Here is a 17,115-nt window from a genome sequence, read left to right on the forward strand (position 1 = left end):
ACATTATCCTTCAAGAGTCACATAAATAAAGTGTCCCAGGTACTTAAATTTAATAATCGAAATTTTAATCATATACATAATAATTTAAATATGAATGTAGCAAAAACTTATTTTTACTCAATGATCATCTCTCATATGGACTATTGTTTGACGTCCTGGTCACTTGCTTGTCCAACAACACTTAAAACTATTGAAAACATTTAGAAAAGAAGTTTAAAACTACTTGACAAAAAACCGACTTCCCACCACCACTGTCATGTGTTAAAAAAACATAAATTACTGAACTTCAATAACTTAGTGAAACTTAAAAGAGTCTGTTTAATATATAAAGTCTTACACTCCCTTGCTCCACCACCACTAAAGCAGTTCATTAGGCATAAAGAAAGCTCAGACAGGACCACTCGAGCTACAATCCGAGGAGACTTGTTTATACCCCACAGACGGACAGCATTTGGGCAGAACGTCCTCTCTGTCAAGGGTGGTCATCTGTGGAACAGTCTTCCTCAACCCATTAGAGAATGCTCTACATTCAATTTGTTTAAGGCAAAGGTTAAAAACCGGTTATGGACAAATCAAGTGTGTGATCATGTATGAGTTGTATAGTTTTAATGTTTTATTTGGGAACAGAATGGTGTGTATGTGTAAGTTTGGTGATGGAGTTTTTATTATGAATGAATGATGAATTTTTATGAATTATTATGTCTATTTTTTATGTTTAAGGACAACAGATGGAAATTAGCCTTTGGCTATAATCTGGCATCTTGATGCATTCTCAATCATCCAGGGAAGTAAATCTCCAAAAGTTGATTCTGTTCATCTGGACGTAGCGTTTTGTGGGAGAAACGTTTCGTCACTCATCCAAGTGACTTCTTCAGTCTCAGCTGACTGCAGGTTTCCAGGTTTGCATAATGACTGAACCCAGCCCACTGAAGGAACAATGGGCTGTGAGGTCAGTTCCTTAATCATAATTATGCAAATTCCCATGACCATTGATCAACAATCACTGACCAAAACCCACTGATCAAAGAACACTGATCAATGGCCATGAGTACCATTCACAGAGAGTTGGGGAATGGCTGCAATCACAGCATTGTAAGATGGCGAAAGGCCTAAGGGTACATCTTTCGCCAGGGATCTGTTGAAGATGCGCGTAAAGATGGGAGCCAGCTGTTCAGCACAGGTCTTGAGGCAGGAGGGTGAGACACTGTCTGGTCCGGGGGCTTTCCTGGGCTTCTGTTTCTGAAATAGTCAGCTCACATCCTCAGTGTGTATTCTGAGTTTCAAGGAGGAGGAAAGGGGGGTGAGAGGTGTGATGGAAGTCATTGAGTCTGGATTGGAGAGGGTGATGGTGGTCGTTGAGTTTGAAATGGGGAGGGTGGTGGTGGTCGTTGAGTCTGAAATGGGGAGGGTGGTGGTGGTCGTTGGGTCTGGATTGGGGAGGGTGGGGGTGGTCGTTGAGACTGGATTTGGGAGGGTGAGGGTGAAGGGGAGAAGTGGAAGGTGTGTTGGGGTCAGTGTCTGAAGCAGTGTCTCTGGGGAGGGGAGGGTGAGGCGTGGGAGTCTGTCCGTCTCAAACCTGCAGTAGAATGTATTTAGCTCGTTGGCCAGGTCTTTGTTTGCTTCAACAGTGGGTGGGGGCGTCTGTAGCTGGTGATTTCCTGCAGGCCCCTCCACACTGACGCAGGGTCGTTGGCTGAGAGCCGTTCTTCCAGCTTCTGGGAGTAGACCCTTTTAGCTGCTTTGATCTCCTTGGTCAGTGTGTTCCTGGCTTGCTTGTACAGGGCCCTGTCACCACTTCTGTAGGCGTCCTCCTTGGCCTTACGAAGATGTTGGAGTTTAGGAGTGAACCATGGTTTATTGTTGTTGTATGTGCAAAAGGTCTTTGTTGGCACACACACGTCTTCACAAAAACTGATGTATGATGTCACAGTGTCCGTGAGCTCATCCAGGTTATCAGATGCAGCTTCAAAAACAGTCCAATCAGTCCAGTCAAAACAGTCCTGCAGTTCCTGCTTTGCTGCGTTAGTCCACTTCTTCACAGTTTTGACTACAGGCTTGACACGTTTGAGTTTTTGCCTATAAACTGGAATAAGATGGACCAGGCAGTGATCAGAATGTCCCAAAGCTGCCCGGGGCACAGAGCGATAGGCATCTTTTAGAGTGGTGTAACAGTGATCCAGTATGATGTTGTCCCTGGTAGGGCAGTCTATATGCTGTCTGTATTTAGGGAGATCGAGGTTGAGGTTTGCTCTGTTAAAATCCCCAAGGATAATTGTAAAGGAATCTGGGAATTTCCTTTCCAGGGTGGTGATCTGGTCAGCCAGCTCGCACAGTGCGTTGTTCGAGTTGGCCTGAGGAGGGATGTAAACTCCGACCAGTCTACGTCTCCTCCAGGAGCCACAGAGAGCTGCTGCGCCTCCAACTAAAATCTCCAAAAAACTTTCCGGGTTTGTGAAAAATGGATAAGAACTATAGTGAGACGACTGCCTGATGTTTAGCAGTTCATCTCTGGAGAAAGTGATGTGGTCTGAGTGACCAAAATCGCAGAAAATAAACATAAAGAAAGAAATGCTAAAATCTAATTATTGTTCTGGTCCATGAATCTTCAAATCTACTATTTTTACTGTTTTTTTTGTAAAACAGTAAAGCATGATATTTTTTTTTTTACTAAGATGCCAAATCAAAGTATTCCACTTGCATTCCTGAGCAGAAAAATTAGTTATGCTTGAGTCATTTGTAACCAGTGAGCGAGCTCAAACTGAGGTATACAAATGTGAATTCAGTTTGCTATTTAAATAATAAATAAAAATATAACTTTTAAACAAGTTTTTAAAAGATTTCTAAAATATTTGTGTTTCCTTGGTTTTAGGACGGATGGTCTAATAAATTTATTAAGCACTGTATATCACTGGGCATGATTTTCAGACTTTGTTTTGGCCACCCCATGCTCCAATATAGATGACAGTATATGATTAATAGCACTGCACAAGAGATTAAACAGCATTTTGTACTGAATAACTGTTTTGCATTTTGGTGGAACAAGTTTTTAAAGTCTTTATTGAAGTGGTTCCATAGTCTAGTGGTTAACATGTTTGCCTAAAAACATCCCTAGTTTGAGACCAGAGGTCATAAGCCTGGATAAATAGGAGGGTTGTAGAAAGGCATCTGGTGCCAAATCAAACATATAGATCCATCTACTGTGATGACCTCTTGGGTAGTAAGGAAGCAGAGATAATTTATAATCTGCTTAAGCAGTACAAACATTTAACATGTTTGGTGATTTGCCTTATTTTTATGCCAGACACTCTTCCTGAACTTCCCTTGAGGTATTTGGGTCTCCTCCCAGAATCTTTCACTTGTCAGACAAATGTGCAAATTGACTAAATTATAGATCCACTCATTTGCCAATTTTTTGTTTGTTGTGACGCTGCTTATCACTTTCGGACACGCATCTCGTATCAGGCACTGCTGAGATTTGTGCCCACTTTTAATGCATCATCTTCTCTTTCCCTACACAGTTTTCACAGTCTAGGAATGACCAGCATTACATTATTATCTGAAATAAATTCTGTCAGAGACAAACTCATGAGCTGTCCTGACTGTTTTCTCCCAGCAGTTCCATGAGAATCTCCTGGCTGGAAAACTCCTGAAGTGAGGAGTTCATCTCGTCCAGAAGATCCTCTCCCAGCAGGAAGCTTTTTAAATCGTGCAGAGTCATGCCGATCCGGTGGTCTGTTATGCGATCTTGGGAAAAGTTGTAGGTCCGAATCTTCTCTGATCGTCCTTTAGTGCCGATCTGGAGGAGAAGGAAAAGGAGAAGCAGAAGCACTGAATTTAGCAATGTTTGTTACTTCTAGCAACAAAATCACTAATATCTTACCTGTGTTTTCATTATATTTTCACACCAGTCAAATCCAACATCATGTCAGTGTTTTAGAGACAAAGCATCACATTTGTATTTTATGTTGTATTTTATGGTTTCCACCTGTGGTTTACCTTTAACTGTCCTTTGTATCTCACTGTGTCCTACCTGTATTTTCCGCTGGTTGTAGCGTTTGCTGGTCTCCTCTTCCAGCTTCATGCTGTACAGTTTTGCTCTCAGGGACTTCATGGCTTTCTCCCTGTTCTTCAGTTGGGACCGCTCCTGCTGGCATTCCGCAACCACACCTGCCCAACAAACACACAATAAAGATCTACTTTGCTGCATTTATCCATCCTTACATTTTCTTCCCCTTATCTAATTCAGGGTCGTGGGGGATCTGGGGCCTATCCACTACATAAGAGCCAAGGTACAGCCTGGATAGGCTGCCAGTCTATTGCAGTGCTAATTCCTTTCAACCACTTTAAACAGCACTGTCATCTCCTTTCGTTAATAGTCTATGAAAAACAGACTATATTCCCCATTTGTGGAAGGAATAACAGATGCCTCAAACTTAATTGCCATGTATTGCATTCAGTTTCGTGCTATGTCCAGTTTTTACCTGTAGGAAGATGAACTATCCTGACAGCGCTGTCTGTGGTGTTGACATGTTGACCTCCAGCTCCACTCGCCCTCTTAGTGTCTATCCTGAGGTCCTTTGGGTTTATTGTGAAAGAGATCTGACAAGAACACAAACAAACATTACAAATTACATATACTACATATATTTAGATAAGCAGCAGCTAAACAGAACAAAACACTCTGGAAACTTTGTAAGTTTATTGAGGATTCATTTGAGCAAACTGAGCTGTTTTAACAGCATCCTTGTTATTTGGATACATCCATTTGCAGCTGTACCTCAGTGGGCTGGGGCAGCACAGCCACAGTCATGGTGCTGGTGTGCATCCGGCCCTGTTTTTCAGTCTTGGGAACCCTCTGAACGCGATGAACTCCTGCCTCAAACTTCATCCTTTTGTAGCTCTGAGGGCCGCTGATACTAGCTGAGGCGTGACGTAGTCCACCTGTTCTTATGTGGCAAATAATTAACATAGATTAACATAAATAAATTTAATATTTGTGTATTCTTGTTTTTGGGGTTTTGTTTTGTTTTGTTTTTTACAATAGGTGGTCTAAGGAATTTGTTAAGCACTGTAACATAAAAAAGCTGATTTCCCTGATGTTGTTTTATTATAACAACCACAGAAATTTCACTATTTTAATACAAAAACAGATGGAAAAAATTTAGGTATGATTTGAGTGAATTGAGTCTTTTAATGTGACCACGAATAAAGTATTTGATTTGGTGCATGTTTTTAGATTACAAGTTTAAAAATGAACTTTTCCCCACTGTTTAATGGCACTGTTTGAATCCATACCGCTGAACATTCAATATCTCTGTGGCACAAGGGCTCCCTCTTGTGCTTCATATAAGTTACTACAATTTTACTAAATCAAAACTTCAGGCCTTTGATGTTTTTTGTAAACACGTTTCGCAAATCTACTTTTTCTTCTTTTTTTAATTAGACATCACCTCATAACCTAAATTTCAGTCGCTAGCTGAAAAATTGCCAAACATTGTCTTTTTCATGTGGAAGGGACACATAAAATTGAATTCACTCTGATTCTGACAGATACTAAACAAGAGAAAATCCATAAAAGCGTAAGAATGACCATGTGACTGAGACCACCGAAAACTAAAGAATAATTCTTGATTAGTTTTGATTCTTCTCTCAAATTTGTTAAACAAGCATTTCTGTTTCTCTGTGAAGTTTTCTTAGTGCATGGCATTATTTTTGTTTGTGCTTTCTTTTGTCTTTTAGGATTATTACTTTGCTATGAATATATAATTGAGTAAATATAGTAATTAGAAATTTGGCTTCTGTAAACTATATGATTTCACTGATGCTGAGCTTGTGTCTTTAACTGAACAGATCTATTTTCTTTTCCTTTTTTTAAAAAATTTTAATGTCTTTCCTTCATTTGGAAATCCAATAAATAAATTAAGGGAATCTTTTTTAAAAAAAACTGTAATGATAGTTTTTCTTTAAAGTTTTAACCCTGATATGATGGAAAAATAAATGTGTGGAAGATTTTGTAATAGAAATGTATGTGTCCACTGACCTAGCTCACTGGTTGTGTGCTCCAGGATGTCAAAGGACCAGCCGTGGTGATGAGCAAAGCCCTGGTACATGTCAAACACCTTAAGGGGAGAGGAGAACATAGAAGTTGGCATGTAAATACAGAAAAAAAAAAAAAACCCTTTCGCTTTATTCTTTATTGCAGATGGCATGTGTGTCTGTGAGCATCCTGTTTTTGGCCAGCTGCAATAGCAATATTCAATTTAAAATAACTAATACACATATGGACTTCCTGACCTCAGCAGTGAACAGCATGGCTTCTTGACCACCAACGCCAGCGGTGACCTCCAGGACGAGGTCACTCAGATCAATCTCCTCCTCTGGAATCAATAGATCCAGAATCTGATTTGATGATGCATGTTGATTAACAAGAGAAATGTGATAATGTGTCAGCTGTGCAACAAGTATAACAACACTGAAAATGCAAAGAGAAACACTGTCAGTGCGCTCAATAAGATTTACCAATAGCTCGGGTGAGACCTTGATATCACAAAGTGAAAAATCAAGTTTCTACCTTTTGTCTAAGAGTTTGAATATCTTCCAAACAGCCTGCTCTCTCCACCTCTGCCAGTTCCCGCAAACATGGGTCTTCATCTTTGAGGAAAAACAGACACCCATAGAATTTTTACCATGATCTGAGAGTAATTGTACTCTCACAAAATGAGAGCAACTGTGGCTTAGTAATTAGAGATCTTTCTCCACAAACCTTTCAGAAGCGTCTCAGTCTCTGCAATCTCTTTTTGCTTGGTGTCCAGCTCTCTGATGGTCTGGATAAGAGGAGCCAGCAGGGACACTTTGGTCCTCTTGGCCTTCAGTTCATCCTCACTGCACTGCTCCTTTACCAAATTGCCACTGATGGCTTGTAAACATTCACTGTACTCTGCCTCAGTCTTCCTTAGGTGCTCCTGCAGAGACTTCCTGGCAAAAATCTCATCCACTGACAACAACTTCATCATCAGTGGTGTGCTGGTGTAAAGAGTTCTTTTAGCTCTATTTTCAACAGTTCGGTTTAAGACATATGGTGGCTTTTGAAAGCGAGGTATCCATAGATTATAGGCAGACTCTTTTCCTCTGGGCAGAAGGTTTAGAAGTCTTCTGTAAGCCATTTTACATGTAGATGTGGCTGAAATATTCACTGCGTAGTAAACAGACTTGATTTTTGCCGGTCTCTAGTCCATTTAGCCAAATCTCATTCAAAAATACAGAAGTTGGTATTTATTTATGTTTTAACACAAATAAATTCCTTTCGGATGCTACATTAAGATACAGCCTATATAGTGAAAAGAAATTCTTGAATTCGGCGTAAATATAACAGGGCAGTGATAACTTTACTTTGATGACACTTTAAATTTTGTAACAGGTTCAAGTCAGTGGTGAGAAGCTCTCATGCGGAATACTACAACCCAACAACAGATTATTCTTTTGGATTCAGAAAATCTTTGACAAAACATGGCTGATGGGTGGTGTGTTTACAATTAAGTCTGAACTAATCTACAAAAACATGATATGAATATCTGAGGAAGTAAACGACTCACTGAAGGCTCCCTGCTAGCTCAACGTGATCATAAAATCAAATTTCAAGATGCCGAATGCTTTAATCCATTTTTCCCGTTAGCGGTGGCTATATCGGAACAGGCTCCAGTCATAAATTCTTTAAACATTGTCTAGAAACGTCCTGTTAACATCATTTACAAACAGCTTGCTTCGTTACCACCTTGCTAAAGGGCGCAGACATATTGAATATTTTCTTCTTTTTTTCATATTTCTTGCGGTTGGGAAACAGCTTTACAGTTCAGTGCTGCCACCTTCTGGATGGTGCTGTGTACTGGACCTGGCCACAATGAGAAACTAAAGAATGGGTTACCACACATGATCTGAAATTGTGGTAAACAACAACAACAACAACAACATAATAACGCTATTCCCATGGACAGTCACAGTAGGTCTACTCAACTATTTAGCCATAAGCTTGCATCTCCAAAAGTTGAATCTGTTCATCTGGACGTAGCGTTTTGTGGGAGAAACGTTTCGTCACTCATCCAAGTGACTTCTTCAGTCTCAGCTGACTGCAGGTTTCCAGGTTTGCATAATGACTGAACCCAGCCCACTGAAGGAACAATGGGCTGTGAGGTCAGTTCCTTAATCATAATTATGCAAATTCCCATGACCATTGATCAACAATCACTGACCAAAACCCACTGATCAAAGAACACTGACCTCAACGACGAAACGTTTCTCCCACAAAACGCTACGTCCAGATGAACAGATTCAACTTTTGGAGATTTACTTTCCTGGATGATTGAGAATGCATCAAGACATAAGCTTGCATGTTTACTGCAGTAATTTGACTTTTTTTTAAACCTCTTCTGATTTCATTATGCTTCTAACTTCAGTTTGACTGTAATTTCATATTTAATTCTGATTTTTGACTACCAATTTGTTAACTTGGAAGCGATAGTCTCATTCAAATTAGACTACATACTAATGTTTTTGTTTTTTATGTTATAACTTATAATATACTCTCAAACCGGCATAAAAGTTGAATAAAAATGGCATTCTCTTCACATTTGTGACTAGAATTTCATGTCATTCTACATGATTATTACCCATTTCTGAAGGATACAACTATTCACCCTTCAGAAACTGTCACAACTGAAGAAGCCTCTCAGACGAGAGGTGAAACGTCTTCATGTAACTTAAAGAAGTCCAGTTTGTTTCTTTCCAATTTCCTCAGACTTCCAAAAAGGAATTATTTAAGATGGATTGATCCTCTGTTATACTGTGTTTTGTATCTTTGACCAAACTTATTGAAACTACCCTTAGGTATGAGCACATCTTCTTCTTTGAGCTAATGATATAAATGAATACTAAATTCACTAAGTTTCCCATCCTTGATGAACTTGTCAACAAAATCCACACTGTAAATGCTACTTGAACTGACAAGGAAAAGATAAATATCAGATATACTGCCATAAATTATATTTTAGAAATACATTTGAATGAATTTAGCCTATTGGATGTGCAAGTGTGTAATGTTAATAAATCCCTGACCCCCAAGATAAACATATCCTCTTCATATATAATCAGTCTTGCATAATCTTGCTGCTACTAATTAACAAGGCTACTTTGTTTTTAATTAACTGTGGGGGTGGGGGGTTTCGAGTGGCCTCTCATGGCATTTGGAGTCAATGATATTGCATGTGAATTGTAGACCCCCCACTGATCGGGCATGGTGTGAATCATTAGGACAAATTAACATGCCACTTGAACATAATGCTGAAACCCATATAAGTAACTGGCAATCAAGAGGATGAGCAGGGGTGCAGGTATTTCACTGTGTTCTGTCTTCAATCTAGGAATGTATGTGCATACAAACAATAATTCATCTGCGCACATGCATGAACAAAATTCTCTAATATCAGCATCAACACATCAACACAAACACACCATGTTGCTTGGTACATGCTTTGCATACTTTACTGCTTGCTCTGGCCCACAGTAGATTGCTCAGTGCTCGAAATAAACACCAGGAAAAATAGCACGCAGTTTCCCCACTATGTGAAATTTTATGGAAAATATTAAGAATCTAACTCTGAAAATACTGCTTTTAAAGTTTAAAGTCGTATACAACAGACTGTTAAATAACATGATTACATATACACATTTAGCTTGCAGAAACTGTAAGCTAAATAGCAAACAATGGCCTTTGTGGCTTTTACAAAAACGATTCGGTCATCTGAGCATTTTTATTGACTTTGAAATGTATCTGGGACAGCTTTCAACCAGAACGACTAGACTTTTAAATTAGAGTTTGACAACAGGATCAATAAACTCATCAGAGTGGACTCCAGCATGCAAAATGAGCCCTCGCGTACATCTTCAGTGACCCTCTCTCATGTTTTCTCCCAGTTGATCAACAATTCCCATTTCACTGTCCTGTAAATATTAAATTATACAGAGATCCTGATGATATTTTTTATGAGTTAAATAACAGAAAAGTGTTAGAGGAAAAAGCTGAGATACTGTCTGGAAATTTTTATTAGTCCTTTATTTATTCAGGTAAAAATCTCATTGAGATTTAAAATCTCATTTCCAAGAGAGACCTGGCAATAACTGGGGGGTGTAATAAACCTATATTACACCCCCCAGCTTCCCCCACTGGTTTCAGCGAAAGAGCTACTTAACACATTCCAGGCAGGGTGTGAACTTAACCACCCTGTACATTATCTGCATTGTAGAGCTTTTGTTTGTCAAGCAATGGGAGTCCTGGCAGAATTGGGGAAAGAGTCTTTTATTCATGTTTTCCATGTAAGAATAGGCTCAATAAAACTCAGAATTGTTGTTTCCATTTGAATGTTTGAAGCATCCTGAAACGGGAGTGTTTGTTTCAGTCACAAAGATTAATCAAGTACACTGATTAAACATCCGTGGACCTTTCAAACTTTTCAGAAACCCTGCAAATAATTAATTAGTAATTGAATTTACCAGTATTTACCAACCAATGGCTGATGTTTATCGTACGCCTAATTGGTTAAAGGTTGTGTGATAAAGATTTTTAATAATAAATTCTATAAATTATTTAATAAATTCTATTTAAACAGTAGTATCGATTTTCACCCAAAATCTCATAATTAGTGCATGCATAATTTTATTTTTTTCCAGTGTTAAGCAACACAGAATTATTCAATAGTAACTCTAATTTCAAGCTGCATTAAAGATTCCGAACATACCAACTCTTTAAAAGACTTTAGAAGGCTTATTTCGCGTGTACCATGATGTAGAATGAAGTGCCATCATCAAAATATAGGATTTAGAAATATTATTTTGTTTTTTGCATATTTGTAGTCTGCAAAATATGCTAAGTTCCGCAGGATGCCACTTGCATACCACGATTTTCAGATCGGCTAACGTTTAGAAACTTCTTACATTTAAGTGCGTGAGAAATATCTGTTTACATCAGCTTCAAACGCTGAATGGCGCTCAGAAAGGCCATGTTTTTTTTCACGACAGTTTTGCAACACGTTCACTGCGTGGTGACGTCACCGAAACTGAAGCCAGCTTTCATTTGTTGACGTTTTAAAGAGACAACCTCCCCCTGCACTGTGATTGGTTTGCGCCATTTGCGCACCGATTTCAAAAGGGAGGCTACAACTGGCGGATTTTCAGTTGAGGAGTATTTAATCTGGGAAGAGCGGGCGATAGTCGAAAAGATACTTCACCTGCTGAAAGGACTCTTCTGTGGATAACGACATCACAACAGTAAGGTAAGAGGAATCACGCACCTTTTCTAAACTTTTAACAGTTCTCTTTAGCGGACCGATATTCTGCTCGCGGTATGGGGAGTGGGTCGTAAGTAGCTTCTTAGTGGCAAACTACTATTATCATCTGAGACCACGCAAATATAGCTTGGTAGTATTGCAGAATTTTATTTAACGTCCATCATACTTTCATTAATGTCCAGTTCATGTTATTTAACATACGTTTGACCAAAGACACCATAAATGGGCGAAAACCAAGTAGCTTCACGTCATCGCTACATTTCCGCCAAATTTGCATCGCGCCAAAATCAAGACTTTAGAAAACTATCATATTGAAAAGTTTTCAACCTTTATGCCCCCCTTTAAACAACAACGTTTATATTATAGCTTTATTCCCTGTCTAGCCACTCATAGGTTAAATTTGATGTTTAATGTGGCCTGGTTAGCTTGCATTTGGGAAGCGGTGTTGCGTTCAGTCCCGTGCACTCCGTAAAACCTAACACAATCTTGTTATTTCTCTCCTTTACTTAGAAATCTGCAAAGTGCATATGTCTCATTCTAACGGAATCATCATGAAGTTTGCCGCGTGCGAATCTCCAAGAGCCTCTGCCGTGGAGGCCAAAGCTTCCCCAATAAAAGAGCTCATCCCCATCAAACCTCTGTGTTCCCCTGTAAAGGTGACCACTGTGTTGTTCTCTCCGAAGAACAACACCAGTGCAATCCACGACAAGGAAAACAGCACTGGCATAGTGCATGACAGGACTCTGGAGTTTGAGGACAGTGGTTATCTGTCTCTGCAAAACAGTCAGATTGAATATCACCATGAGAACGAAGAGGATGACCACCTCCTGGGAAAGCCCACAGTAGTGCTGTCTACTTCTACAAATCAAGGAATTCCACATAATTCTCCTTCAAAATGCCAAGTGAGGAGCACCCCTATTCAGCCGGAGGCAGTCTGCACTCCTGTGGTTCGTCCCCAGAGGAGAACTGCGGTATACTCGTCGTCCACCCCATCAGGCCATCACAGCGATGGCCCCCTGCCTATACTGAACTTCCAGCAGGTTGTGTGTGAAGAACTTGCTAAGAGCTATGAGAAGAATAAGAGGTAAGATTTTGACATCTCATTTGACTGGGTGTTCATCTGGATTGGTTTACACTTGTGCAGCTAGAAAATGTTGTTGTCTTTCTGTGCATGTTAGGTACGACTGGAGCATTGTCACAAAAGTTGCAGAGAATTTTCTTTTGGATCGGGTGATTGGACGTCAGATGGGCTTGGAGTACATCGATATCTTTCAGTTTCTGCTGGCCAGAAACATGAAATGTATCCTGACAAAGATCCTGGCCTTTCTGGAAGACTCGGACCTCATTAGGTAAACTACAAACCCTTCACTTTGTCCTATCTGGATAAATGTATTTGGAAGTAAGGAAATTTGAATTTAGTTGATGTCAGAATTAATTTTTGAAACTTTGTAACTGCTAATCTTGTGCGCTTATTAATCGCATGTTACTTTTCCTTTTTCAACCTCACAGTTGTAAGAAAGTGAGCAGGACTTGGAGGAAAATCATCTGTGAAGATACAGCAGCTCTGAGGCGGTGTCACCGAGCTGAGCAGGAACTAAGGGTGAGGAAACTCGCACAACCTGACACTGATTCACAGTGCTTTTGTGCTTCAGGCCATCAGTGTGATTCTTATGAAGTAGTTACATCGTAAGAAAGACCACAACCCACCATACAGGTCTTCTTACAAGTTATTTAAAAGAACAGTTGTATATGTAAGGAAAACATGTAACGGTGGTCGTTAGAGCTATAAGAAAGGATGATGCATTCACAATTCATGTCATTCTTTCTATAAGAATATTTAGTTTCAAGTCTTTATTTTGTTTTTCTTGCAACAATATGAATAACACTATACTGCTAAAGCTGCAAATGTTCTAATCTATTTGATTAATTCATTTTTAGGAGTCAAGGAACTCTCTGAGACAGAGGGGCATTGGTTTGACAAGAGATGTGGCCGTCTCCAGGATGGTGCTGTCCTGCATGCAGACCATGGCTTCCTCAAAGACTCCATCTTCATCATCCTCCTCGTCCACCCCCAGCTGCATGACCACCAGACGGGCTGCTGCCTCTCAGAGGGGCAGCACACCCACCTCCCGATGCTCACGCTTCAACGAGTACATCCAGGTGAGCGTCGTTTTCAACAATTCACTCTGATGCAACAGAGAACTGAAAAACAACCTGATGGCCAAGATTAGTTTTCCAAATGATGTTTTCACTGTAGGAAATGCATAAATGTTCTTTATAGCCTTGTTTTTAACAAACCTATGTTTCAATCTTCTCTCCAGGCTGCCAGCACTCTGAAGCAGCACGAGTCTCTTCGTGCCTGCAAGCGCTGCGGCTCACCAGCAACACATCTGAATGAGGTTCAGAAAGCTACGTGCACTCGCCCTAGTTGTCTCTTCACCTTCTGCACTCGCTGTCAGGAGTCTTTCCATGGCTCGACCCCCTGCAGAACCGTGACGCCCCGAGCCAACTTCTCTAAGACATCACCGCTCCGACCGGGGAGCGCTCGCAGCAAGAGGAACATCAGGCGACTGTGACAGAAGCTTTGTGGAATTTTATTCAGATTTTTTTTTCTTCTTTTTTTTAAAGCAGCCAACCTCTGAGCCGGCAGTGTTTCCGCTAGCACTGTCCAAACTTCAGACAAGAGTGGAAGTTTTTATATAAGCTCGACCTGAAAATGGCTTCACTGCATGTACTTTTCCCAAAACCTGTATATGGAAGTCAACGCTGAGTGAAACACTCAAAGAACTACTGACACAATCGAACACAAAAATAACCTGACTGTGAGAAGACGATGCCAAAAAACCCAAAATAAGGACTTTTATTTTATTTTAAATGAAATGAGTGTAAATATATTGTAATGTAACTTTTAGATAATGTAAATTGTTTAGTAGTTTTAAATAAATTTTTTGATATTCAGGAAATATAAGTATTAAAGTTTATTGTATTGTACTTTGTTTCCTGTAAATACATTGTTTCTGTAAAACCTTACCTTGTAGTATTCTATTTATTTTTTTAAAAACACAACATTTATCTCAGGGAAGCTGAATAAAGCTTCTGCACTCATCAGTTTAGTTTGCAATAAGAAGTGATGTGTCTTTGCTATCAGTTAACACTGACAGCTAACACTGCTTTGAAGTTTGAATTCTGTATATTTAAACTCCTAAATCAAAACTGAATTTAAATTTTCACAGTTTAGTTTAAGTGATACTTAAGTCAGTTTTATTTATATGGTACCAATTCAGTTTAGTCTGGTTCATTACCTATAGAAGACAAGTAGTAGTGGCATTTAAATTAATGGAAAGCATGACATGAAACGCTCTGCTTCATGGGAAATCGTACAGCAGCATAACTGAAGGATAATGGTTTAAGGTCTCCTGATCCTGCTTTTATCAAGAAGGAAAGTGAAACGTTATCTTAAAAGTGCAGATGGTCTGTTCCCTGATCAAAACTGGGAGCGGTTTCCACACGAGTGGAGTTTGATAGATGAAGGCTCTGCCTCCTTTTCTACTTTCTCAAACTCTGAAATAACAAACCTACAGCCTGTAAACAGCACCTTATTGGGTTAATACGATACTATGAGATTTTTTTTTTAACATGTAATACAAAATAATATGACTATTAAACTTTAATGCTTGATGACTACTTTCAGGCTGGACTGCAGAAACTGTGAGTATAACACAATTGCTGCATTTAAAGCTCCTAATTTCCCACAGAGCCACTGTAATCAATATGCAGCCTCCATGGCCATGTTGTATACATCAGATGTGAACAATTTGTTTTCGGATCTATCTGCCAGCTTTTATTACAGCAGAGGGCAGTGTTGCTTGCTACCTCTCTATCTCCTGTCCACTAAAGCAGCGGTCCCCAACCCCCGGGCCTCGGACCGGTACCGGTCCGTGAGTCGTTTGGTACCGGGCCGCGAGAGTTGAGGCTCAGGTGTGAAATGTATGGTTTTCAGGGTTTTTATCGGTTTTCAACGTTATTTTGTTATCGTTTTATCGTTAACTCGGTTTTCCTGGGTCTTTTCACGTGTGTTATGAATAAATCTTCTTTTTTTCGGTACCGGCACTAGTTTTATTTTGTTGTATTCATCCGCGACACCTCATTGCCGGTCCGTGAAAATATTGTCGGGCATAAACCGGTCCGTGGCGCAAAAAAGGTTGGGGACCGCTGCACTAAAGTAACCTATAACTGTGACTATGACTTAAATGAAAAAAGCCTCTCAGTGCCAAAGCTCTCTTGTGAAATATTTAATTTCTTTTAATAAGATGAATTAATGCCTGATTGTAAAAGCATTTCAAGCTGTATAAACAGCAACAAACTATGAGGAAATGTTAGGTAAATCACGTAAACAAGCAATTTTACCTAAAAGATAAAAATCCCATATACAGATACACAGACAAATTCACAAGGAAAGTTAAGCTTTTCTGTATTTTTTGACCATTTGTCAACTTATGAAATTTGACTGTTATTTTGCTCTTCACATGGAAAATGCAGGACATTTAAATGAACTGAAGTGATCTTGCAGTATCTTTCTGCAAGATACTGTGGATTATAGGATAACTGGTCATGTATGCTTGTACGGATTTATGTTAACACTGTTTAAATAAAAGAGCTGAATTATGGAGAGCCTATTTTACAGAGTATTCAAAGAAAAAAACACATTTACGCCCAGAAAATGTATAATCTGTTCTCATGTTTTATGAGGTGTACCTGTAGTGTATATACCTACCATGTACATCTTCTTACACAGGGGTCAGTTTTGGGGGAAAAAAACTAAAGAAATAATTCTTCTTTAAAAAGTGAATCCATTGTGGCAGGCTAGCATGGTGACTCATGGTTAGGACAAATATGAAAAAGTACAGTTTTCACTCCCTCTTTCTGTCTTTATACTCATGAGTACAGCACTGGACCCAGTCTTGCACATTCAGGCCAGAGGGGAGTGTTGACATTAATCACATATTTACATAATTTTCCTCAAAATTTCATGGTCCAGCATCCTTTTATTACAGTGAAGATTCAAAATAAATTATTTTCGTTCACCTGTGTTAATCTTCTTTGCTGTACGATCATCATATAGCCACAGTCCTGTGAAACTCAAGGCCCCACCTGGCTCCTTGATCGCCTCATAAAGGAGCTGCCTTGGAGGCGCATTTCCTCTCCAAGCTTCAGCAAAGATGCGGCTCTCATGTGCACATTAATCTTCAGTGGTGAATCACCACTGAAGATTAATGTGCACCTTTCTTTGCTGAAGGGCTTAACATGTAGTTAGTGAGGGAGGTGGTGCTTTCAAGCATCCATACATTTTCTGCTACATGTTGTTACGCTGGGGAAGATCCTTGACTACATTTTCCTCAGCGGTGTTCCACCATAATAATTTGCGGTTGTGTTCTCATGTAGGAGTGTTACATGATGTTCAATGAGGTCTTAATAACACCACAGTGAACCTGAAGAAGCCCTTGCTGTAGCATTCATGGGTATCTCGTGAACACCCCAGTTTTTAATGTTTTACAAACAGATTGGAGATTCTGGACAGAAGTTTTAGAAGTGTGTTACATTTATCAAAGTTATTATATTAATAATTTTCCAATACCCATCATAAACTCAGTTCTGCTTTTCGATAAAGTGCCTGCAAAGCCTGAAGTGCCAGTTTAACGTTAGCATTTAAATGCATTTTTTCATCCCTGAGAGTCAGACCTTGTGCTCTTGGAAAATCCGCTTTTAAAATAAACCCTCA

The 17,115-nt window shown here is 39.5% G+C and overlaps 2 protein-coding genes across 5 annotated transcripts; one reads left to right on the forward strand and one right to left on the reverse strand.

Annotated features, from left to right (window-relative positions):
* Window positions 1-3,021: 3,021 nt before the first annotated feature.
* On the reverse strand, window positions 3,022-7,799 carry mtrf1l (mitochondrial translational release factor 1-like). 4 transcript variants are annotated; one of them, XM_039621414.1, is made up of 9 exons: window positions 7,593-7,799; window positions 6,764-7,192; window positions 6,572-6,651; window positions 6,295-6,399; window positions 6,041-6,119; window positions 4,778-4,941; window positions 4,482-4,599; window positions 4,031-4,167; window positions 3,022-3,796 (listed from the first exon to the last, which is right to left on the reverse strand). In XM_039621414.1, coding segments are annotated over exons 1-9 (1,326 nt in total). In that variant the 5' UTR covers window positions 7,594-7,799; the 3' UTR covers window positions 3,022-3,583. The 4 variants fall into 4 exon arrangements, with proteins under 4 accessions (XP_039477348.1, XP_039477349.1, XP_031601470.1 ...); XM_039621415.1 differs by having other exon boundaries at window positions 6,764-7,245; XM_031745610.2 differs by having other exon boundaries at window positions 6,764-7,799.
* Window positions 7,800-11,184: 3,385 nt separating this feature from the next.
* fbxo5 (F-box protein 5) lies at window positions 11,185-14,366 on the forward strand. Its single transcript, XM_031745612.2, has 6 exons — window positions 11,185-11,321; window positions 11,847-12,420; window positions 12,515-12,685; window positions 12,846-12,936; window positions 13,275-13,496; window positions 13,658-14,366. The coding sequence occupies exons 2-6, from the start codon at window positions 11,864-11,866 to the stop codon at window positions 13,910-13,912; spliced, it is 1,296 nt and encodes a 431-aa protein (XP_031601472.1). The 5' UTR covers window positions 11,185-11,321; window positions 11,847-11,863; the 3' UTR covers window positions 13,913-14,366.
* The last annotated feature ends 2,749 nt before the right edge of the window (window positions 14,367-17,115 follow it).

The sequence above is a fragment of the Oreochromis aureus genome, linkage group 13 (assembly GCF_013358895.1).
Source record: "Oreochromis aureus strain Israel breed Guangdong linkage group 13, ZZ_aureus, whole genome shotgun sequence".
Classification (NCBI taxonomy): domain Eukaryota; kingdom Metazoa; phylum Chordata; class Actinopteri; order Cichliformes; family Cichlidae; genus Oreochromis; species Oreochromis aureus.